This window comes from Brachycentrus maculatus, unplaced genomic scaffold (assembly GCF_059751285.1).
Source record: "Brachycentrus maculatus isolate JH-2025_06_01 unplaced genomic scaffold, ASM5975128v1 h1tg000537l, whole genome shotgun sequence".
NCBI classification, from domain to species: Eukaryota; Metazoa; Arthropoda; class Insecta; order Trichoptera; family Brachycentridae; genus Brachycentrus; species Brachycentrus maculatus.
The window spans coordinates 95286-116564 of record NW_028281283.1 but is presented as its reverse complement, the minus strand read 5'-3'; the positions used below and the strand labels follow the sequence as shown (position 1 = coordinate 116564).

Below are 21279 nucleotides of genomic sequence, written 5' to 3'. Positions count from 1 at the left end.
TTTTTGTTTATTTATACATCCATATGTATTGCCAGTACATATGGGAGTACCTTATGGACATGTACAAGGAAAGATGGCGGAAATTAGACAAGGTAGTGTGGCGTTCTATCCTCTCTCTGCCTTCCACTCCCGAGAGGCGGCGAGAGGGTAGTTACAAAGGGCGGCTTAATATTTATGATCGTAGCTTTGGGTCCGTGGGTCAGCCCGTTTTTAACGACCCTAGACGCGGACGACGAAATGCATTATTGCTAACGGCCGAAAATTCCCTAATTGCCGGTCTTACCCATCGTAAAAATTGATGGTCTGTTATCATTGTTCCGAAGAAAAATTCTTTTACAGTACGAAATAGTAAAATATATTTTTCTAAAGAAAGGTTAGGCTTTGAAGAAACCCGCCGTCGTTTTATTTTATTTTATTTTTGTCTGATAACGAACAAATGATCTGCGCGCCTAGAAGTGAAAATTTTTAAAAGAAAGAAAAACGATTTTTAATGTAATATTTTAAACACCCAGATTATGCAATATATCAAGGTCTTCCAGTTCCAGTAAAAAATATTTAATTAACCAGTTACGGTCGCTCTGTAACCCACTTGAAATAATTTATAAATCCAATCCAGTATCGTTAGGTTTAACGAAAACTATGTTTCTTGATTTTTCTTTCAAGTACATGTAAATTACAGGTGCCGTGGCATAGTTGAGTTGAGATGCTCGAGATGATTCCTACCAATTGCAACATGAATTCAAGAATAAAATATTTTCAGTTGGCCTGAATGTTTGTGATGTACTTTTTTTAAGATCTACATTCCCTATACTTATTACCTTATTTGCAGACAGTCCTCCAAAAGCAGAGATTTTGCAATTTATGCCAAGTAGTCTGGGGCCTAATAAATATTCACTTGAAATGTATTTTTTTTTACAACCACCAAATTTGGCAAAGAACATTTCAACATTCCTTAGGTAAACAATTTTATCAGTGTTTAAAAACCAGTTTTAGACATATATTTTCATTTCATTAGATAAATAACACTTAAAAAAGAGATATTTTTATTAATGTTATATTTCTCGATACTCTTTTAGTAGAGAATTCTAAATTCATTGCATCTACTGTAGATGCAATGAATTTAGAACTGTAACAGCTACTATAACTATGTCTTTTCCTTGCATAAGCAGACAGAGAGGATGGAAAACCGCACGCAGTTGTCCCGACATTCTCAATTCCACAACTTCATACACGCCCTCCTGTTACCAAAACATTCCATATGGGCAAATTTCAGGCTAATTGATTTAGTCATGTCAGGTCATATTTGTTCTATTATTTTATTCAAATTTATTTTAGTCATTCTAGTACCTCCAGATATACACCTAAAGACACGAAAACCATCGCACTTAACAGTTACTGCAACCCTTGACTTTGCTGAACCGCTCTTGTAAGAAATTGTTTTTCTATAAATTTTTCTTTTGTACGTCGCATTAAGGATATTATCGGTTATCTTTCTACAAAATTCAAATTTTTCAATATTACATCAGTCTTGTTTTACTGGCGTTAAAGTAAACATCACATAAAAATCATGGGAAGATATAAGCAAAATAGTGACGCGATCAAATGGAATATTATCACACTGTGGAAGGAAAACATTTCAAAACATGAATTTTCTCGTTGAGTTGGGTGCTCTTAATATACTGTGAGGAGTCTGATATTTTTTTTCAAGAAAATGAATCTGTAGACCGGAAAAAAAGGAAGCGGTAGAAGATGTGTGACTTCTAGAGAGGACCGTATGAAAAAAAAACGGTTATGGAAAATGGTTTTTTTAACGACACCCAAAATACACAACAAGGTGCAATCTGCTAGCACTTCAAAACTTTCTGTGAAAACCGTGTCCAGAAGATTCTTAATAGAAAAATGTAAATCGCTCAGTTAAATTGGATGAAAGAACAAAAAAATTGCACCTTGGAGGATTGGTAGAAGGTCATACTCTCCGAAGAATCGAAGTTTAATTTATTTGACCCATATGGAAGAAAGCTATTGCGCCGAAAATCTGGGGAAGGATTTCTTGCGAAGTGCATCTCTCGAAGCAAGCATTCACCCTACGTCATGATATGAGGGTGTATGACAGCTCACGGTTTGGGTCCGCTGCACTTCGTGGAGGGTACAATGAAAGCCATCCAATACATTCCATTCCAGCAATTGAGGACATTAGTCAACATACTGCCGATCCTATATTCCAAGGCAATTCTGCACCCTACCTTAGTAGGGCCCGTACTGTGGGTAAACATCTGTTTTTTTTAAAATTATATTTTCTTTTGTGATGTATAATTTATTGTTGTTCTTATAAATAACTGAATTCAAGAATTTTTCCGGAGTTAAATCGCTTATTTGGCCCGGGAACACTCCCGATCTGAACCCAATAGAAAATTTATGTGCCAAAATTTATGAACCAAAAACTTGCAAAAAAGGCAAATAATATCCACGAATAAAAAAAAAATTTGGAGTTTGAAAAAATGTTTTTTTTTCAGAAATTTTAAATTCACTGTATGCTTCCATAAATAAAATAATTTTAATGATTACTAAAATAAGGGTGTAATGACAAAATATTATATTATTTAAAACCTAATATACTTGTTTTATTTAAAATTTAGAAATATTAACCATTTATCAAAACATAAACAGTAAAAAAATAATATCATTCAATAATAATTTCAAAGACACTATACCCCAAATCAACCATTATGCGGCCGAGGGTCAGGTAATCTGCTACCTGAAATATAAAATTGATTTTTATTTACAACTCTAAGAATAAAATCTTATTTATACCAGAAAGTAAAGAATATTCATCAGAAATATTAATTAATTGAAAAAGAACGATTTTTACATAAGTTTGATTAATTATAGCCAATTTTATAATTTTTAGCGCGTGCGGTGATTTTTGTATCCGTAGCTGGATTTAGTAAAAAAAATATATATGGTAAATCTATTCAAAAAGCACGCTTAAAATCACTATTTATAAAAAACTATAGAAATATTTCAAAACGTTAACAAATCATGTCTACCTTTGAAAACAGTGAAAGGATGTAAGATGGGTAAGCAGATTGCAGGAGGTTCTCCATCTTAGTTATGAACCATGATGGTCATCGTTGTTGACTGTTTGCGTCAGGAACTCTCAACATTTTTCAATTACTTGACGGATGTTAAGGATCTGCTCTCTTATTCCTATTCCTTCACAAAACCAAACAAAAACAGTAAGGCTAGCTAAATTTTAAACTGTCGACCGATTATAATCCGGCGTGCAACACCGTGAATAAGCCAATCTTACTGAAATTATGTGTAAATATTAAATGATTATCTTTTGAAAATTTCCATATAATTCTTAAAATCATCATTATATACGGGAATATGTATCGCCACTACTAAATATGTGATTCATCAAAAAAAAAAAAAATGTCTTACATTTCCCCGTATTACATGCCGAACAACAGTACAACTACCTTCAAATCCTGTCAACGGTATATACTTTAAAATTCCATCCTCTCTAACGTATAAACTATTTTATTATTAATGATTTTTTCAAATAAACTTCATTTTATTCATCTAATTCAACCACTTAATGAAGTACTTTTTTTAGGGTTCATATCATTTAGGAACTGAAAAATAGTAATATTGTAATACATACAATGAACAATATAACTCGAAACTTAATTTCTTTGTGACTGGGTGATTGTTGTATATAATATACATGTGTGCATATTTAATAAATAAATAAAAACCATAACATTTACTTTTAAAATCTTTATTGTTTCTAGGCAACATAAAAAAAAACATACAAAAAAAAACAAAAAAAATGAGATTACTGTTTCGTGATGAATACCATACATACATACATATTTAGTACATATATAAAATCAGTCATGATAGTACTAGGTCTTATTTCTGATGAAATTTACAAAATATAAATGAAGTGTATAAATTAAGAGCATTCCCGATAAAGAAGCGTATATATTTATAAGTTTGTATAGCTTTACAACAATGTTTTATGTATTTAAATTGATTTTAAAAATCTTCTCTACAATAAAAGCTAAAAAAAAATGTTATTTTATTTAATAGAACACAAAATAAAAGATAGATATATAAAAATATATATCTTCACGTGAACTTTGTTCTGATCTATCTATTACAATTGTAAAATTGAATGTGAAAATGTTTATTTACTTTAATCTTTATAATTTGATTTGGTTGTTATTATTTATTTGTTTGTAATAGTATAAATGGTATTATTTAAATATATAAGGATGTCACATAAAATTAATATCAAAAGTATCAATGATTTGAGTATGCATAGATTACAATAATATCTATATTTTTTTTTATAAAAGCTTAGAATGATCTTAAAGACAATGAGATTTTTTTAGTACGACAAAACAAAACAAGCATATATTGCTTACAAAGAGTGTATTAATCAATATTATGTAACATTTAAATGTTAACATAAAAACCAGAAAAGAAAAAAGAATGAAAATAAATGCATTTCTTGTGCTCTATGATAATGATTGTAAAAAAAATGCCTTGTTATATATAAAAAGGCACTTGTGCTTGCAACATCGAAGTGCAAAATATATGATAAAAATAATTCTGAATGTTTCCAAAATTATATTACTCTTAAGGCTTACTCAGTAAAAAATCTATATTTTATTAAAATAACATAATCTATATTGGTAAAAAAAAAATTATACAACCTATCAATTACACTAACATAAATTATACGCTGCCAAACACATAAAAATACACTTAAAAATTATGGACATTCATGTTAACTAGAAGATTCCGAGTAAAAAATGTTTGAAAATCTATTGTTTGTGTATATATTTGATATAATATAACAGAGGAAATCAGGCAGATACACTTACAATTAAAATGAACACATTTCCGATCAAACACATTCATAAAGATAAAAACTTAGATTACAAGTAGAGCGATAAATGATCCACATCCGCATTATGGCAGTACACAGTTTGGACCCGAGGCAGTTCTACAAAGTAGCGGATGTGGTAATGCATTACCATCGACTAATATGCTCGTAAAGTGTAAGGAGAAACTTCCCTTATTCTACTCTCCGATCCAGGTAAATATTAAATAGTGTTAAAACAATCTGTACAACAACAAGGAGACCATATTTGTAGATTTTGTCAAAAAGCAGGGCCACAAAATATATATCTGTAAAGTTGTCTGACTTTCCAACGGAGTTGTACTCTATTTGGCGTGTACTCAATGTGTATACATAGACCTCACACTCCGAGGAACAAACATTTTCCAACTAGAATTGTATTCAACCATTAGACAACCCTGTCAGTGAAATATTATAACAAACTTACTGCATATTCCAGGTATGCAGTAATAAAATGGAAATATTCATATTTTACCAACAGATATTTAAATTGTAACAAAACAAATTATACGTAACACTGACGTTAAACATATGAAAGAAGTAGATAATAAATGTTACAAAAAAGATGCATTAAACATGTATATCAACTACCATCATCTAAACATCTAAAAAGCCTAACATCTAATATTGTTAGCCATATAAGAATTAATTTTACATAAACAGTGTCACCAAATAAAACAAAAGTGCTGTTCACACATTTCAAGGACAATACAAAAGCAATATTAATACATTATTAGAAATGAAAGAGATTAGTGGAAAGTTCCCGCTCCATATAATTGACTACCTACAAGAATAAAGCGTTGCCAGGATAGCAATGCTCCATGTCGACACAAAAAGACATTAGCAAGCGCACAATCTGTTAGAGCAGACCCCCACGGAGCACCATCGTGTTGCACAAATACTCACTCCAATTACCGTTCTCCGCTTATTCGCAACGGATCTTCCATTGAGATTCAAATGTGATATATTCAAAAATACGAGATATACTCTATCCTAGCTGTCATGTCAAAAATAGTCCATTTTTCTAAGGATATCTTCGCACTACTGTCCTATATAATTTAAGTCCGACTATTCTAATTCCATTCCTTTTATTTATCGTAAAATATGTATTTTCAGATTTATACACCAATCGTGGTTACTTACACTTTATGACAAATAAATATATAATAATGTACAAGTACAGCCAAGCTTCAGCATTACATAATCTCCCAAAACACGGCTATGTAAATATACACAAGAGGAAAATAAGCGTGGAATGTATAATGATTCTCCATCGCCGCTGGTCCCGCCTGTAGTGGACTCACGGCATGCGCGGTGTTAGTACGAAATATAACAGGGATACCCATTAGCTAGGAAGAAAGAAGGCCGAAAGATTGTAAGAAAATAGCGATAGTATTAAACGTATGTAGGCTGGTGATTGTCCGTAGGAGAGAGAGCCGAGGTGTGGGAGGCGTTGGGTGACAGTGGGGCGGAGCTCACGGGCCCCAGCCCGCCCGACAGTGGCTTCATGGCCCCCGGCACATACTGCCCTATGAAAGATCCATCTTCTGTAAAGCGACCTAGAAAATTTACATTAATTTATTACTCACACTCTCTTATTTATTAAACATTGACATTATTATACTAAATTATGGTGGCTTATTTAGATACCATGAACTCCCAGGCCAACATTGCGATGTAATATTCCATGTTCCCCGGATTAACACCAGTTGTGTGAGACTAATTAATTTATAATTGAGAAATGAAAATATAGTACAAAACACATGTAAAAAGTGACCTATTCAATCCATGTAAATTTTGCATAAGCTCATTTAAATGCTTAAAAACTGTTTTAAAGTGAGGTTGTTTTTTTTTTAATTTTATTATAATATTGCTCCAATATTTCAGATTAGGTTTGAAATATTTAACTTAACATTGAGCACTCTAGTGCTCCCACTATGGCGGCAAGAGAATAAAGTATTTTTCTAAATATTCCTTTTTACTTTTCAATATAATTTAACCAGTCATATCAGTACAGGTAAATAATAATAAATTTAGGAATCTGATAGTTAGTGGTATGCACATACCAATAAACTCCCAAGGGCAAAGGGTTAAAACCATTTTTTAGAATTGATGAAGAACATATTTAGTCATGTCAACTCAATAAACTCTATTTAAGGATATTTTTAGCTTGGCCAGTTTTGCAGAATCTCATGATTTTTATTGAATTGTGCTTGAGAGAACTGATTAGTATTTAAGATAATGCAATAAAATAGCAAATAAACAACACCATTTGGAATTAAGAATGTTTTGTTTTGTAGTTTTGAAAAATTCAATCATTAGTTGAGTTAGATCGTATAAGGAATGCCCGAGATGAGCAACAATTCAGGCTACAACCAAAAATCCTTAAAATAAAATGCCAAACTTTGTAAACAGAATTTCTGGTTAGTTCAAAACCTGATAGAAACTAATGCATTTTTTCATTGTTTAAAACCAAATTGCTTACCATCCTGTATGTTAATAATTTGAAGATTCGCTATATATCGCAAATTCAAAAATACAAATAAAAACAACCAGACATCAACAGGGTTATAAATGCATGTCGTAAAAATCAGGCTAAGCATGCATAACATAAGTAGATAAATTATAACAAGGTAAGTAAAAAAGAAACAAAATGCAAAATAAAATACCTTAGCAGAACAACATAAAGCATAATTTGGTGCGTGACGAAGTTAAACAAGAGTAGCGAATCCTCCGGAAGCGGAGTCCGTGGGACCTGCGCTGGTCGGCGGGCGACGCTTCCTGCCGTACTGCCCTATGAAGGATCCATCCTCATTCATCCCCGCTGTGGATAATGGAAACATTCACTAATACCACTTTCTAGCAACACTAAATGCACAGCTCCCCACACTGGCTGTGGGCTGCTTCGGTTTTATTGCAATAACGATACCGATCGATACAACACATTTATGCATTCCCAATAAAGGAAACTAACAGTAAAATGTATACAACACTAGGAAAATGTGATGCTGAATGATTTCATTTTTTTTAAAATAGCTTTGTATTTATTTTTTTTGTTTAAAAAGAGGTAATATAATACACTGCATTTTAGGAAAATATTGTAGGATAAGTAAAATACATTTTAATGCGTTGAAAAGCAGTGAAGCATTTGTAAATATGTATTCAAGATTGCTATAGGTTAAGTAAATATATTTATATATTTAAATATATAAATATGTATATATATATATATATATATATATATATATATATATATATATATATATATATATATATATATATATATGTATATGTATATATATATATATATATATATATATATATATATATACATATATATATATATATATGTATATGTATATATATATATATATACATGTATATGTATATATGTATATATGTATATATGTATATGTATATATGTATATATGTATATATGTATATATGTATATATGTATATATGTATATATGTATATATGTATATATGTATATATGTATATATGTATATATGTATATATGTATATATGTTTATATGTTTATATGTATATATGTATATATGTATATATGTATATATGTATATATGTATATATGTATATATGTATATATGTATATATGTATATATGTATATATGTATATATGTATCTATGTATATATGTATATATGTATATATGTATATATGTATATATGTATATGTGTATATGTGTATATGTGTATATGTGTATATGTGTATATATATATATATATATATATATATATATATATATATATATATATATATATATATATATATATATATATATATATATATATATATATATATATATTTATATATATATATTTATATATATATATAAATATATATATACATCTCCAAATAAACATTTTTCAAAAAAAAAAAACAATTATTGGAGGAAATGATTACACAATTTGATTGAGACTTCACAACCTGAAGTAATTACATTCGATAGAGTATGTTCAATTTCTCAACAGTGTTAACAGACTGCTCTGCTCACAGGTTAGAGTAGTGGACACAACATCTCAAGGTCTCAGGTTGACAACAATAATACTTATTTATAATGCTGCATGGCAAAAACTAATAAACTACTGGACAATATAAAGTATTCATTCAACACAAAACATAATATACTGAACTGAGAAGGAAACAATTCGTGCAATGGATCAAATACACTAGTAACTTGTGGTACAATAATGGGTGCATGGGAAGGGTTTCAAGAGCATACCTGTTTCCCCATCTCCGTATTCAGCCATGGAATCTGTGTCACTCTCGGGTCCTGGTTTGTGCCCGCTACTCATTGAATGTCTCGATTTATTGTCCAGCCTAAAGAATTATGATGAAAATACTTCAATATATTGTAAGTTCAAAAGCAAAACTTCATGTACAGAATTAAACTTTGTTTTACAGTTAAACATTGGTTTTATACTTTTATGGGGCTGATAAAAAACAGTATAAAATCGAGAAAAATATAAAATTTAGTTAGAATCATTTCACTTCCATTTCACTTTTTATCAGTTCCTATAGTTTAAAAAATGAGATTTCACTTTTAATATATTTTTACTGATAATAAGTATAAAGTAAAATTTATTTTATTAATTGCAATTTGGAAGAGTAAGAAATATATTACTTACGGTTGAGAATACTCATGAAAACCTCCCTCGTCGGGGTAATCTCGTCTTCCATTAGCCAACTCACGGTCGTGGACATCGTACTTTCCGCCACGGTTCCGCTTTATAATACATACAATGATGAGTACTAAAAGGAGTATTGCGATAGCCAGCATCATCCCTATAAACCAGCCAGCGGTAGCAACCTCATCGGAAGGTTGGATTATGGGACCCTCTGCAATTCAAAATTAATTTTGTTAAAAATCTTCTAGAGAAAATATCTATTGAAATGAGAAATATCATATCAAAATGTAGAAAATACGTACCAATTCCAGACGTGTCAACTTCTCTAGACTCGCTTTCTGCCATATGATCCCCGTCAACCGCCACAGCTCTAACTTCGTACACCTCCCCTGGTCGAAGGCCTCGAATGACTATAGAATCTTCGTTCATTTCCGGTTCTGTTGAAATAAATATAGGTTCTCCTTTGACTCGGTATTTGACGAAGAAATGAGATCCAGGACGTCCATCCAGCTGGGGAAGCCAAGTGACGCGGATGTGCGCCAGTCCGTTGGATGCGGGAAGTGTGGCAGCGCGGAAGTCGGGAATGTCGGGCATGACCGGTAGTCCTGACCGAGTTCTGCGGTCGATAAAGTTCTCTTCTCCTTCCCCGGCGCGTGTCGTGGCTCGAACCGTTATTCTGTAATTGGTGTTCGGCTTCAGACCAGCTAGTTTAGCTCTCGTCTGTCGGTAGTCTGTAATATGCGGTTCTCTTTCGAGCAATGGCCCCACGGCAGTATTCTTCAATTCCTGGTAGTAAATTTTGTAGCCTGTCAAAATTCCATTAGGCTGTTCGGGTTTCTTCCAAACGACATACAGGGCCGAAGTTCCCATGGGATAGGCGTCCAATGACATCACCGTTCCGGGAACACCTTCCGGCGTTTCGAAACTTAAAGTATTGCTGGGAGGACCGTTAAAACGTCCGTTGTAAACTAAAACACGAGCGTAATTTTTAGAATGAGGAACGAATTTAGTAACGAGAGCTCTGGAGGCATCGGTCTTCACGAGGATTTCTCTCATATTGTCCTCTTTTCCTTTATCTGTCCAGGTTTGGATTTTATATCCTTTGAAATGTCCTCGTACGGATTCGGCAGAAACAGGATTCCAACTCAAGAGAGCTGTGGTGCTTCCCGTCACTTGAACCAGAGTAAAGTTGCTAGGAGACTCGAGGGGACTGTCTTCTCCCGAATAGCCGATTACCTCGGCAGGTGTGACGTTGGATTCTCCCTTCTCGTTCATAGCCACTACCTTTATTTTGTAAGGCTGGAAAGTCGGCTGGTCCCGGATGAGGTATTCCGACTCTCTCCAATTGAAGACATCGTGCGTATTCCAGTCTTCTCCCGAAATATTACGTTTCCAATATACTCTGTACTGAAATCTCGGAGCGTTGTGGTCAATTTCCAGCATAGGCTTTAAAGAAATACATAATATTATTATACATACAATATCCTCATAATTACGCAATAACTTACAAATACATCGTTACTTACTGTCCAAGATATAATCAAGTTGCTGGGTTCCGATCCCTTGCCTTCGACTTTATCAGGATTCTTGAAGGGAACATCGGGAAGGGTGGTGCAAACTTCCGAATGACCCGACGGGAGAGACGGCCCGATCTTGTTCCAGGCCACCACTCGGAAAGTGTAGTTGGACCAGGGGCTGAGGTACACATTGTAGGTCATGTCTGTGGCAGGCACGAACTCGTACTCCGTTTCCCACGAGTCCGGAGTGAAGCTGGTATTGCTTTGGATGGTATAGTGCAGAATGGGTGCGCGGTTATCTCCCATCGGGTGCCACGTGACGATGGCGTCGCGACTGTTGCACACAACTTTGTCAAGAACAGGCGAGTTGGGAACATCTGCAAAAATGTATATACACATCATTTAAAGCTAAGCTGTGCTCAATCCATACATCGTTACATCTAATATTATTTACTCATTTGGCATTTATGTTTCAGAAAAATGATTTAAACAATAAGAATAATGATTGAACACTGTATGATACCATAAGTGGACTGAATTTAAATAAATACGTTTATTTATAACCTCGGCAATTTAGTCATTTTTACATTTAAACATTACATACTACTTAAACATATAATTTCATATAAAATGTACAAAATTTAATGAGTAAGGTTAACATGTTCAAGATTATGTCATTGTGGTCATCTGACCTCAGCAGAAATGCTTAGAATTTTATTGTGAACTGCTCCAAAATTGTTGTACCAGAGTTATATGTGATTAATAATGTGGTGATGTACTAACCACAATAAAATAGTTAATTTATTAAATAAGCACTTTCAAAAATGATTCTCCCCAAACCAACATTACTATGAAACAAAATTTTCTTATTACTTGAAAAAACAGCATTAATCCTCAATTATTGGTATGAATTTAATTTAATTTATCGTCTTTCCTTACTCTTAAGATTTATTAAATATGAAGTATGTGGGGGTTCACTCAAGAAATCAACATAAAACACAATCACAACAGATGGTATCTGTTTATGATAAAAGGAAAAATAAAAAACTTGCAGGAAATCAAGTTATACTGAATATTTTTTGGTTAATTTTAATTTCAAATATCACTCAAAAATATGTATTAGAGAAAAACAAAAAAAAAGTTCCTAACTATTTTACAAATAAGACGAAAATCCAGTTCAGCTGTGGGCAAAATACTTTTATGTGACCTACAACCATAACTGCTCATTTATTTTAAATACTATTCAAGTAATTCCCTTTTCCTCGAAGGACCCGGATAAATTTGGAGAGGATAAGTTACACATGGTGGTACATTCACCAAGTGTACAAGCCATCGCTGCTCTTCTCGTTTTCCTACCTACTAATCTTTTTCTATTTCCTTTCCGAATAGCAGAGATGTCCTTTATTCTGAACCCCTTCACTCTCAACATCTGTATCCCATTAAACTGCAGGACTGATCACCTTGCCTTCATATAATCAAGTGAACACAATGCGTCTATCCGATGCGGTGCATTATTTTTTCATTTAAATAATGTCTTTTTCAAATGAAATTCATGTGTTAGATTTTATAAATGTGCACAAACTTAATTAATATAGTAAAATAATTATAAATACTCAATAGGCCATTGTTTTGTTTAAAAATTTACAAACGATGTGCTTACCATAACTATTGCCCAGCTCGGATCTGATAAAAAACCCTTATCGGTTCTTATTTGTGTAAAGCCAGAATTATTGTTTCAATTATTACTTTATGTGTATGGGGTATTATAGGAATTCGATAAATTAAAATACTATTGGAAGCAGATATTAGCCACCACTTGTGGTTAAGAATAGTATAAATTTGTGGGTGTAAACATTACAGCAAAATAAACATGTTTATAAATGTGAAGGAAAATTAATCAAGGAAAGGGTAAAAGGATGAGCTATTAATTCACAGCAATTTTTGTTATAAAAAAATGCCAATTATTAAAATATAATTCACCGCCAGGAATTCTCGATGCACGCCGAACCTTGGCAGTTACCTTATCTGCAAAAGGATGTCATTCATTTTAAGGTTGGCTTCTTCATTACTAATACAGTCTTCATTCTTTAAAACCGACCGCTGTATCATTATATATTCAGGGCACATACCGATGCCTTGGCAAAATTATAGATCGAAAGGTACAATTGAATTTTTAAACAAATCAATTTAATTGACATTTGGGGTCTTTTACCATGAGTCAAATGAATAATGTAGTATAAAATTTGGTACAAAATACATATGTAGCTGTAGTTTCCTTATTATATCATTATAATAATGAATCCCGATCAAAACATGGTGGGCATCATAAAAATAGTTCTTGGAATTTTATACGAATTTTAATTTGAGTAAAAAGTTAGAATTTACACTCATACATATGTATCAAAATTGCACATTTGCCATAAGGAATGGACGACAACATATAAAATTCAAAGTGTGCATTTTAATATAGTTGAAAGCTGACAAAGAGGTGAACATGTGAGCTAAAAGATTTATTAACACAGTTATATTGGCAAATTGTAATAAAAACACAAAAAAGAAACAAACCTTGGACAGTGAGAGTGGCTTGAGCTGTGGCTTGGTCTATGTCTGTCTTGGCCAAACATGTGTAGACTCCGGAATCCAGCTCCGTGGTCTTGGTAATGGTGAGTGAGTAATCATTTGTTTTGATGAACCGCGGTTCGGCTTCGAAGTCAATGGGCTGGCCTTTGTTCAACCATTCGATGTCTAACTCTAGACTGGGATCAGTGATGGCATTACAGCGAAACGTGGCTTGAGTTCCTGCTGCCACTTCGTAATCTTCTGGTTCGTCTGTTATTCTTGTGTGTTCTACAAATCAATAATATTAGCAGTGCAATCGGGTTGTGGTCCCATAGTTAGTGTCTCGAACTCGGAAGTCAGAGTTTCTGGGTTCAAATCCACTTTTGATACCTATTACCAACAACGGGCCGCTTAGGTCTACAAAAATTAGATGAAATTGAAATATTTGTGTGTATAACAGAAACACAAATATTTCTCTTTAACCACATACGAATGTACGTGATAGGCGCGGTTTTTCTTCACCATTCCGTGCTAACCCGCGCACGAGAAAAGATATCTGTTCCAAAAATATTTGATGCGTACCGGATACACTATCAAATTTTTGTCAGGTTTCATCCTGACAATATTTTGTGACAACAAACGTTGTGATTTTTTTGCTTGTTTATAAAAAATATGCCTGAAAATAACCCGAAGGTAGGGTGGTTAAATAAAAAATTTAAAAAAGGATAATTCACCTTTCACATCAAGACTTCCGTTAGCAAAGACTGATCCAAACTTGTTGACGGCGTAACATGTATATTGCCCAGCGTCACTAAATGTGACATCCTGGATGTGAAGGTCCCCCTTATCATCTCCGGAATAGCGCCCCCCTGTAAGCTCGATGCCTCCACGGAGCCACTTCACCTGCGGCTTCGGGGCCCCGAACACTCGGCATGTCAATGTCTCGCTCTGCCCATCCACTGTCACCACATCTCGCGGAGGCTCAGTTATCTCAGGAGCAAGAGCTTAAATAAAAACAAAAAAAATTATTGCAAATATTTTTGAATAAAAATTTAATAAATTTTATAAAATAATGAATTTAAAAGCTGAAAAATAGAGGACGTAAGTAAGTATATCGCCATTATAAAATAGAAACCATATTTCAAACAAAGATCTGAACTTCCAACAAGCAGTTTTATCTATTAACATTTTTTTCCAAGCACTATGGTTGTTTTTGCCAGAATAGAGGGGGGTAAGATCCGGTCATTCAAAAGATCCGCATCAATGTATCGGTAACATCTAAGTGATCTGTTCATCTATAATGGATCAATTGAACTATGGATCTTTGTGGTTATTTTGTCATTCATGAATTAATTCCAAAATACTGTCAAAATAAATATCTTGTAAGACTTCTCATTGTATGTACATGCATATCTGCATATTATAATTATCACGTAGATTGAAACAATGGCCCTGAACTCAAGTTTTTGTTATGAGTGTTTATAAAGAGTGTTAAATTATGATTTCATTAGTCACAAATAATTGACAAATGACAGGAGCTGACTCAAATACATAATAAAGAATTGCGATTCTGGGCCTATATTGACCGATAAATGGTTAAGTGAATCCTAGAGAGATTCATGAAACCACAGACTGTCATTCAACGGTCAATCGAATGATGGTTCTCAGTGCATATTATTGGTGTCAGAGATTAAACTGGGATCTGTATTTTTTGGTCAGTGTAAGAGTTAAATAAATTAAGACTTTATTTTAACTACAGAAAATGTTGGTAAAAATACAATCAATTCTGAGATCCATATTTTGTAACTATTCGTTATAACAAAGACTAGCCTCTTAAAACAACCCCATCGCACTCTTGAAAAACATACTACCAATTACTATACTGTATTTATGTATACTATGTGGTTGATTTTGTCTCCAAAAAAATATAATGATAATTTTATAACAAGCTTCAGTGTTGTGGTAGGTTTTATAAAGCGGTAATTTAACAGATAAAATAAGACTGGTTTTAACAAGGGACTATTTAATTAGACTAATTCCATTAATCATCACTTCCTGTATAAATTGACCCTACAACTTATACAATCAAGATATTACACTCCGAGATGTTACTTCCTAAAAAAAGGCATTGACATAAGATGTGATGTGGGAGGGCAATGTATGTAGCTTGCTAAGTGATGATTTGTGTGATTATTGAGGATAGGCTAATTTGAACATAGCTGTGTAGGGTGAAACATAGTAGAACATCTTAATATCCTGAGTTCATTTGGAGGATTTAATTCACTAATACAGATTTCATATTAGTTATTATATAAAGTAAAAATATTGAAAAGGACACATTAGGAAAACAAAAGTAATAAACTTACCAAGAACATTCACATACACATCCTTGTAGACGTAGCCCAGGGTATTAGTGGCGTTACATCCATAATTTCCCGTGTCTTTTTTTAGAAGGTTTTTGATGATGATACTGTTGGGTCCAACAATACGACGATCATTAGGAGGGGCTTCAGCTATTGGCTTTCCATTGTGGATCCATTTGATTTGAGGTTCCGGAATACCAGATGCCTCGCAAGTCAGTTCAACAGTTTCATCTTCGGCAACATTTTGAATTTCCGGTTCAACAGTGAAATATGGAACAGCTGGAATGTTATTTACAAGTTAAGTCCATCTTACAAGCAATTCTACTTCATCCCACCAATTCTATACGTAAAAGATGACTCACCCATCACACGCAAACTAATGGAATAAGATTTAGCAGAGCCGACTCCGTTGCTGGCTTCACAAGTGTAAGAGCCTTGGTCCTCGAATATGGCATGTTTGATGATCAAACTCTTCCCGTAGTTACCTTGCGTAATTCGATCATTGGAAAGTAATATCCTGCCATCTTTAGACCACACTATTTGGGGAAGCGGCCTATAAAATAAAGTAAAAACTTTTATTAACTATTCAAAATACCATAATTAGGAAAAAAAATTGTAAGTTTAACAAACTACAATACTTCACACTAAACAGGTTCACTGTGCTAAAAATAAATTTAAGATATAAGAAATTGTTGGCATGTACTTACGTTCCTCCAAATATGCAGTACAATTCCACTTTCTTACCACGAAGGGCCACTTCATTCTTCCTGGTAACATATTGCTGGATAGGGGCATGTTTGTTCTGGGAAGCTGATATCCCCGTAGCCACAACATTTAGCAGAACTCTGTTTCCGAGCTTATACTCATTACGGAAGACCGAGGTGGCGGCACAAGTGTAGGTAAAGTCATCGCTGGCGTCTTGTCTGGTGACGTTGGAAAACCAAAGATTGCCTTCAGGATCCAGAGTCATGCGAGAGTTGTTGATGCTTTTAATGCCTCCGGCCGTGTCCTGGATGAGCCAGTACACATTGGGCTTGGGCCAGCCGTCGGGTGGCTGGCAAGTCAGCTTGAATGGATCCCCTTCGTTAGCGGTCAGAGTCTGGCGCTGTTGTTCTTTAAAGGAATTCAGTTCCGCCTTCCGCACAAACACGGAGTTAGAAATGGCGATACCCCATTCGTTTTCTGCAAAGCACTGATACTGTCCCAAGTCTTCGTCCCGTGGAGAGGTTATCACAAGAGTACCGCGGCCAGGCTGTTGCGATATACGATTATCGTACGCTTGCCAGTCAAAATTCTTTCCATTCTTTATCCATCGGTACCTATTTATTGCAACAAGAAAATATCTTAAAGAATAGCCTAAACATATTTAGAATAAGAAATACCGATTTGGTTTTTCCTTTTTAATTGAATTAACAAATCAATAAATTTTTATAAATAGATTTATAAAATATATTTTATATTTCATTACAAATCCAAAAAAATAATAGCACAATTAGAGATTTGGCCTTAACCGGTCCAGGAGTGAGTTTTTTTTGTTTGGAATATTTTTTTACTTTTTATAATTTATATCATAGTCGATGCTATGAGCAACATATTTTCTTGAATTAAAAAAAAACATTTACACCAGTAAACATGATTTATTGCAACATTAGCAATTTTGACATAAATCATGTTTTTAAACACGTTTTGATATAAATCACGTCATAAATCATGTTTAGTATTGGTCGTATTTATACAACCATACTCCTGGATAGGTTAAATAGGAAAAGTAATTATTGCACTACATTGAACAAATGTGACAGTTTATTACTTGCAGATATCACAACAATCATAAGGTCTTGACCTCTCGTCCCTATGAGTGTATTCATAGTATTATGAGTAATTTTGAATGAGACTATGATTATCTTTATAGCATTTAATAATAAGATATATACAAATATAATAAAGTTTTATAAATATAAAACAAAATATCTTACTTGGGAGCTGGTTCTCCTTCAGCTTCACATTCTATTATAAATGGTTTGTCATTTTCATTATTCTGTTGAGCTACTTGAAACAGTAACTCATCAGTCGGGGGTTGTTTCACAATTCGAGGAGGTGATTGAACTGAAATAGATCGCAAAATTTCAAATCTAGCTCATTCCGGTGTTTATATAAAAATCATGTTTCTCAATGAAAAGTCCATAATGTTTGGAAAATCAAGCGAGAAATTATTACACCACATTTCAAAGGGGGGGACAGAAACAATTTTACATAAATCAAAATATTTTAACTCGTAATTAAAATTGTATGAAAGTAATAGAGCATATTTGTGTAATTTTTAATTAATAGGAATATTTGTAAAATATTTCAAATTAATTATATGAAATCTGATAAATAAATGAATGCAATATTGAGAATGTAAGCAATAGGTTTTCATGAGTATGATTTATTATTTGTTAGTACAAATAAAATATTTAAATAAGAGTGTATTTGTTCAACTTACTTAACGCATGACTAAGAAGTACACAAGTAGAAATAAAGATGAAACTGACGATCTGTGACTTCATGGCTGTTTTATGATACCTAGAATAAATTTAATCCATATTTATAAACTTTCGCAATCCTATTTGTAGTTTTAGCGCGCTATCCGAATCTAATATCACAAACGATGACCTAATAATTAATTCGAGCTAAGATGATGCCGCCTGCAGGCAGTGACAACACCCACCAAAAATAGACTGCCGCTACCAGTAACATCATCGACATCACTGAGTCAGGTGCAGCAACAATTATTAATCTTAAAAATATGTAATATTATGCTATACCGAACTAAAAGGTACATCGTGTAACGATTTAAAAATATATACTTCGATCAAAATGAGTCAAGATATTAACACGCAAGTCAATGGTAAGGGAGGGGTAAACAATCGATACTGTATTATAACCTTCGAAAGAAGGGATGAATTGTATGTAGAAAGTAAAAAATCAGATTAATCAGCACCTTATCACTTAATTCAGGTTTATATACACCATTTCACTGATAACTGAAATTGAAAAAAACACTACACAACACACAAAAAGGCGGGGCCATTCACCGATTTTTTCCCAGACATGAAAATTTGAGTGCTGCCATTATATAAAAATAACATTCCATGCAATATACAAGAGTTGCAAACATTGCAAAAATATTTTTTACCGGCCAACTTGTACGAAATAAAACAGTACTTAACTGAATACAAAATAATCAGTCTACAAAGTATACAAAAATTACTCAGCTTATGTTCGTATAGAAATTAATTAACTGTATTGGATTATTATGAAGCTGGATTTAAATGGAAAATAAAAATCCCTTTTTTACACGGTAGGAAATTTTGACGTCATAATATGTTGTGCAAGTTAATGGTTACTCAAACGTTCCACCTGAAAGCTATAGAAATGTTGGAGCATCGCTGGAATAAGTGCTGGAATAAGAAATGGGGGATTACGTCAAGTAACAAGGTAAAGAAACTTTTTCTCATCCCCTACGAAAAAGGTCAGAGTAGAAGCATATCAGTAGATATTATGATGCTACTAAGATTTAATTTTTAATCCAAACAGAATTAATTTGATTCTACTAAGATTTAATTTTGAATCAAAACAGGAGAACCCTTTCAGAAGACTCCCTTTTTTTAGAAAGATAAACAAATTCTTTTAAATACCATCTATATGAAAAAATATATTTTAAATCAAACACTGATTTTTAAGGTCTTCTTCTTCAAACCCTTATCCGCACGCCAACGGTGGATAGAGCACTGCATCATTTAAACGCAGTGTTATCTTGATCGTTAACACATGAAGGAAATCTGATCAGCCCTCTGCTTCAAGTACCAGTCCTGGGTAATTTTGAATAAATTTCAGTGAAAAAAAAACATATGTATTTGACCCCCCCCGGGAAATCGACCCAGGACCTCCAAAACAGTAGCTGAGCGTGCTGGCCATTACACTGCACAGGTGGACAACTGGGGTCTACTAAGTTGTATATATTTTTTTAAAACATATAATTATAAATTTGTGCCAATTATTTCTCATTGTTAGATCATTATCAAACTACTGCTTTACTACAATTTATCGAGCTTTAGTAGTTTGATAATGCCCTAACAAGGCAAAAAAATTGACACAAATTTTTAACTTTTAAAATAAAATATAAAACTTTGTAAACCCTAAAAATCAGTGTCTGATTTGAATATTTAAAATATAAATTATAGAGTTCACAAATTAAATGCCAAATCAATACGATAATTACCTTTATATTACATTTTCACTGTTTATGATTGCACACTCACTTGATCGCAGTATGATCTTGAGTCAGAGCAGCAATATACGGTTGTGTTCAATTTTTTGATTCAAAGAAGTGGCAATAACTAATTACTGAAATAGTATAACATATTTTAAAATGTGATCAAAGTAGTCAAGAAGAGTGTCAGTTCAGAAAATTAGGGGGAGCCATTTATATTTCATTTCATTTTACATATGTATAAGGAATCTATTTTTTGCGGAGATCCACCTTATGTTGTTTGTCGTGGAGTTTTTACTTACACAATTTAACTATTTTCATCTAATTTGCAAATGACAATAAGAATACAATACGTTCATACAAAATGGAAGAATAAAGTAAATTGAATAATTCATTTAGTTTCCTTTAATACTTTAAATCATATTTCCCCAGAGGTATGTAAACTTTTTTTTTCTTTGTGGTATTTTTGCACAATGGTATAAAAATGTTTTGTTTGAGAAAAAATATATATCCTCAAAATATTTTATACATCAGGGTTATTAAACCTTTTTACATTGCAGGGGCACTATTGTGCAGATTCACTATCTTCTCAGGGATACAACACACTAATTATCATGCTATCTTCTTTTTACGAGTACCCAACCGGGCATCTCTTATTTCACACGTTTTTAGTTGTTCATACCTCTAATGCAGCGGTCAGGGAACTTTTTTAACCATTACCCCAAAATATTTTTGCGTAAGTCATTATTACCCCCTCCCCCCATTGTGAAAAAAAGACAATTTGATTAATTTACATGTTTTCAGAAAAAAAAGTTACATGAAAATAGCAAGTATGTAATAGACTAAACAAAACAAAATGCTCAAACGAAAATTCAGGTTTCCTTTTTAGTTTTTGGAGAAATGATGTTGCTTCATGTTTGATACAATTACATACTTGAAAATTGGGACTTTTTGATGTAAGAGCAATTGGAAAAGTCTTCAGTGTTCAATCGATTTCTGAAT

The 21279-nt window shown here is 33.0% G+C and overlaps 1 protein-coding gene across 2 annotated transcripts; it reads right to left on the bottom strand.

The window, feature by feature from the left end:
- Positions 1 to 3768: 3768 nt before the first annotated feature.
- On the bottom strand, positions 3769 to 19132 carry LOC148301581 (neuroglian-like). 2 transcript variants are annotated; one of them, XM_088273014.1, is made up of 14 exons: positions 19006 to 19132; positions 18508 to 18587; positions 17999 to 18128; positions 16730 to 17341; positions 16385 to 16575; positions 16026 to 16301; positions 14394 to 14663; positions 13666 to 13947; positions 11110 to 11477; positions 9886 to 11029; positions 9584 to 9794; positions 9178 to 9275; positions 7606 to 7760; positions 4830 to 6495 (listed from the first exon to the last, which is right to left on the bottom strand). In XM_088273014.1, the coding sequence occupies exons 2-13, from the start codon at positions 18569 to 18571 to the stop codon at positions 7648 to 7650; spliced, it is 3759 nt and encodes a 1252-aa protein (XP_088129140.1). In that variant the 5' UTR covers positions 18572 to 18587; positions 19006 to 19132; the 3' UTR covers positions 4830 to 6495; positions 7606 to 7647. The 2 variants fall into 2 exon arrangements, with proteins under 2 accessions (XP_088129139.1, XP_088129140.1); XM_088273013.1 differs by lacking the exon at positions 7606 to 7760 and having other exon boundaries at positions 3769 to 6495.
- Positions 19133 to 21279: the final 2147 nt, after the last annotated feature.

Excerpts from the sequence above, each read along its gene's own strand:
- LOC148301581 (XM_088273013.1), bottom strand. The coding sequence starts at position 18,571 with ATGAAGTCACAGATCGTCAGTTTCATCTTTATTTCTACTTGTGTACTT. Across the intron at positions 17,342-17,998 it reads GAAGGAGAACCAGCTCCCAA|GTACCGATGGATAAAGAATG; the intron begins GTAAGATATTTT and ends TGCAATAAATAG. Across the intron at positions 16,302-16,384 it reads CATTAGTTTGCGTGTGATGG|CTGTTCCATATTTCACTGTT; the intron begins GTGAGTCATCTT and ends ATAACATTCCAG.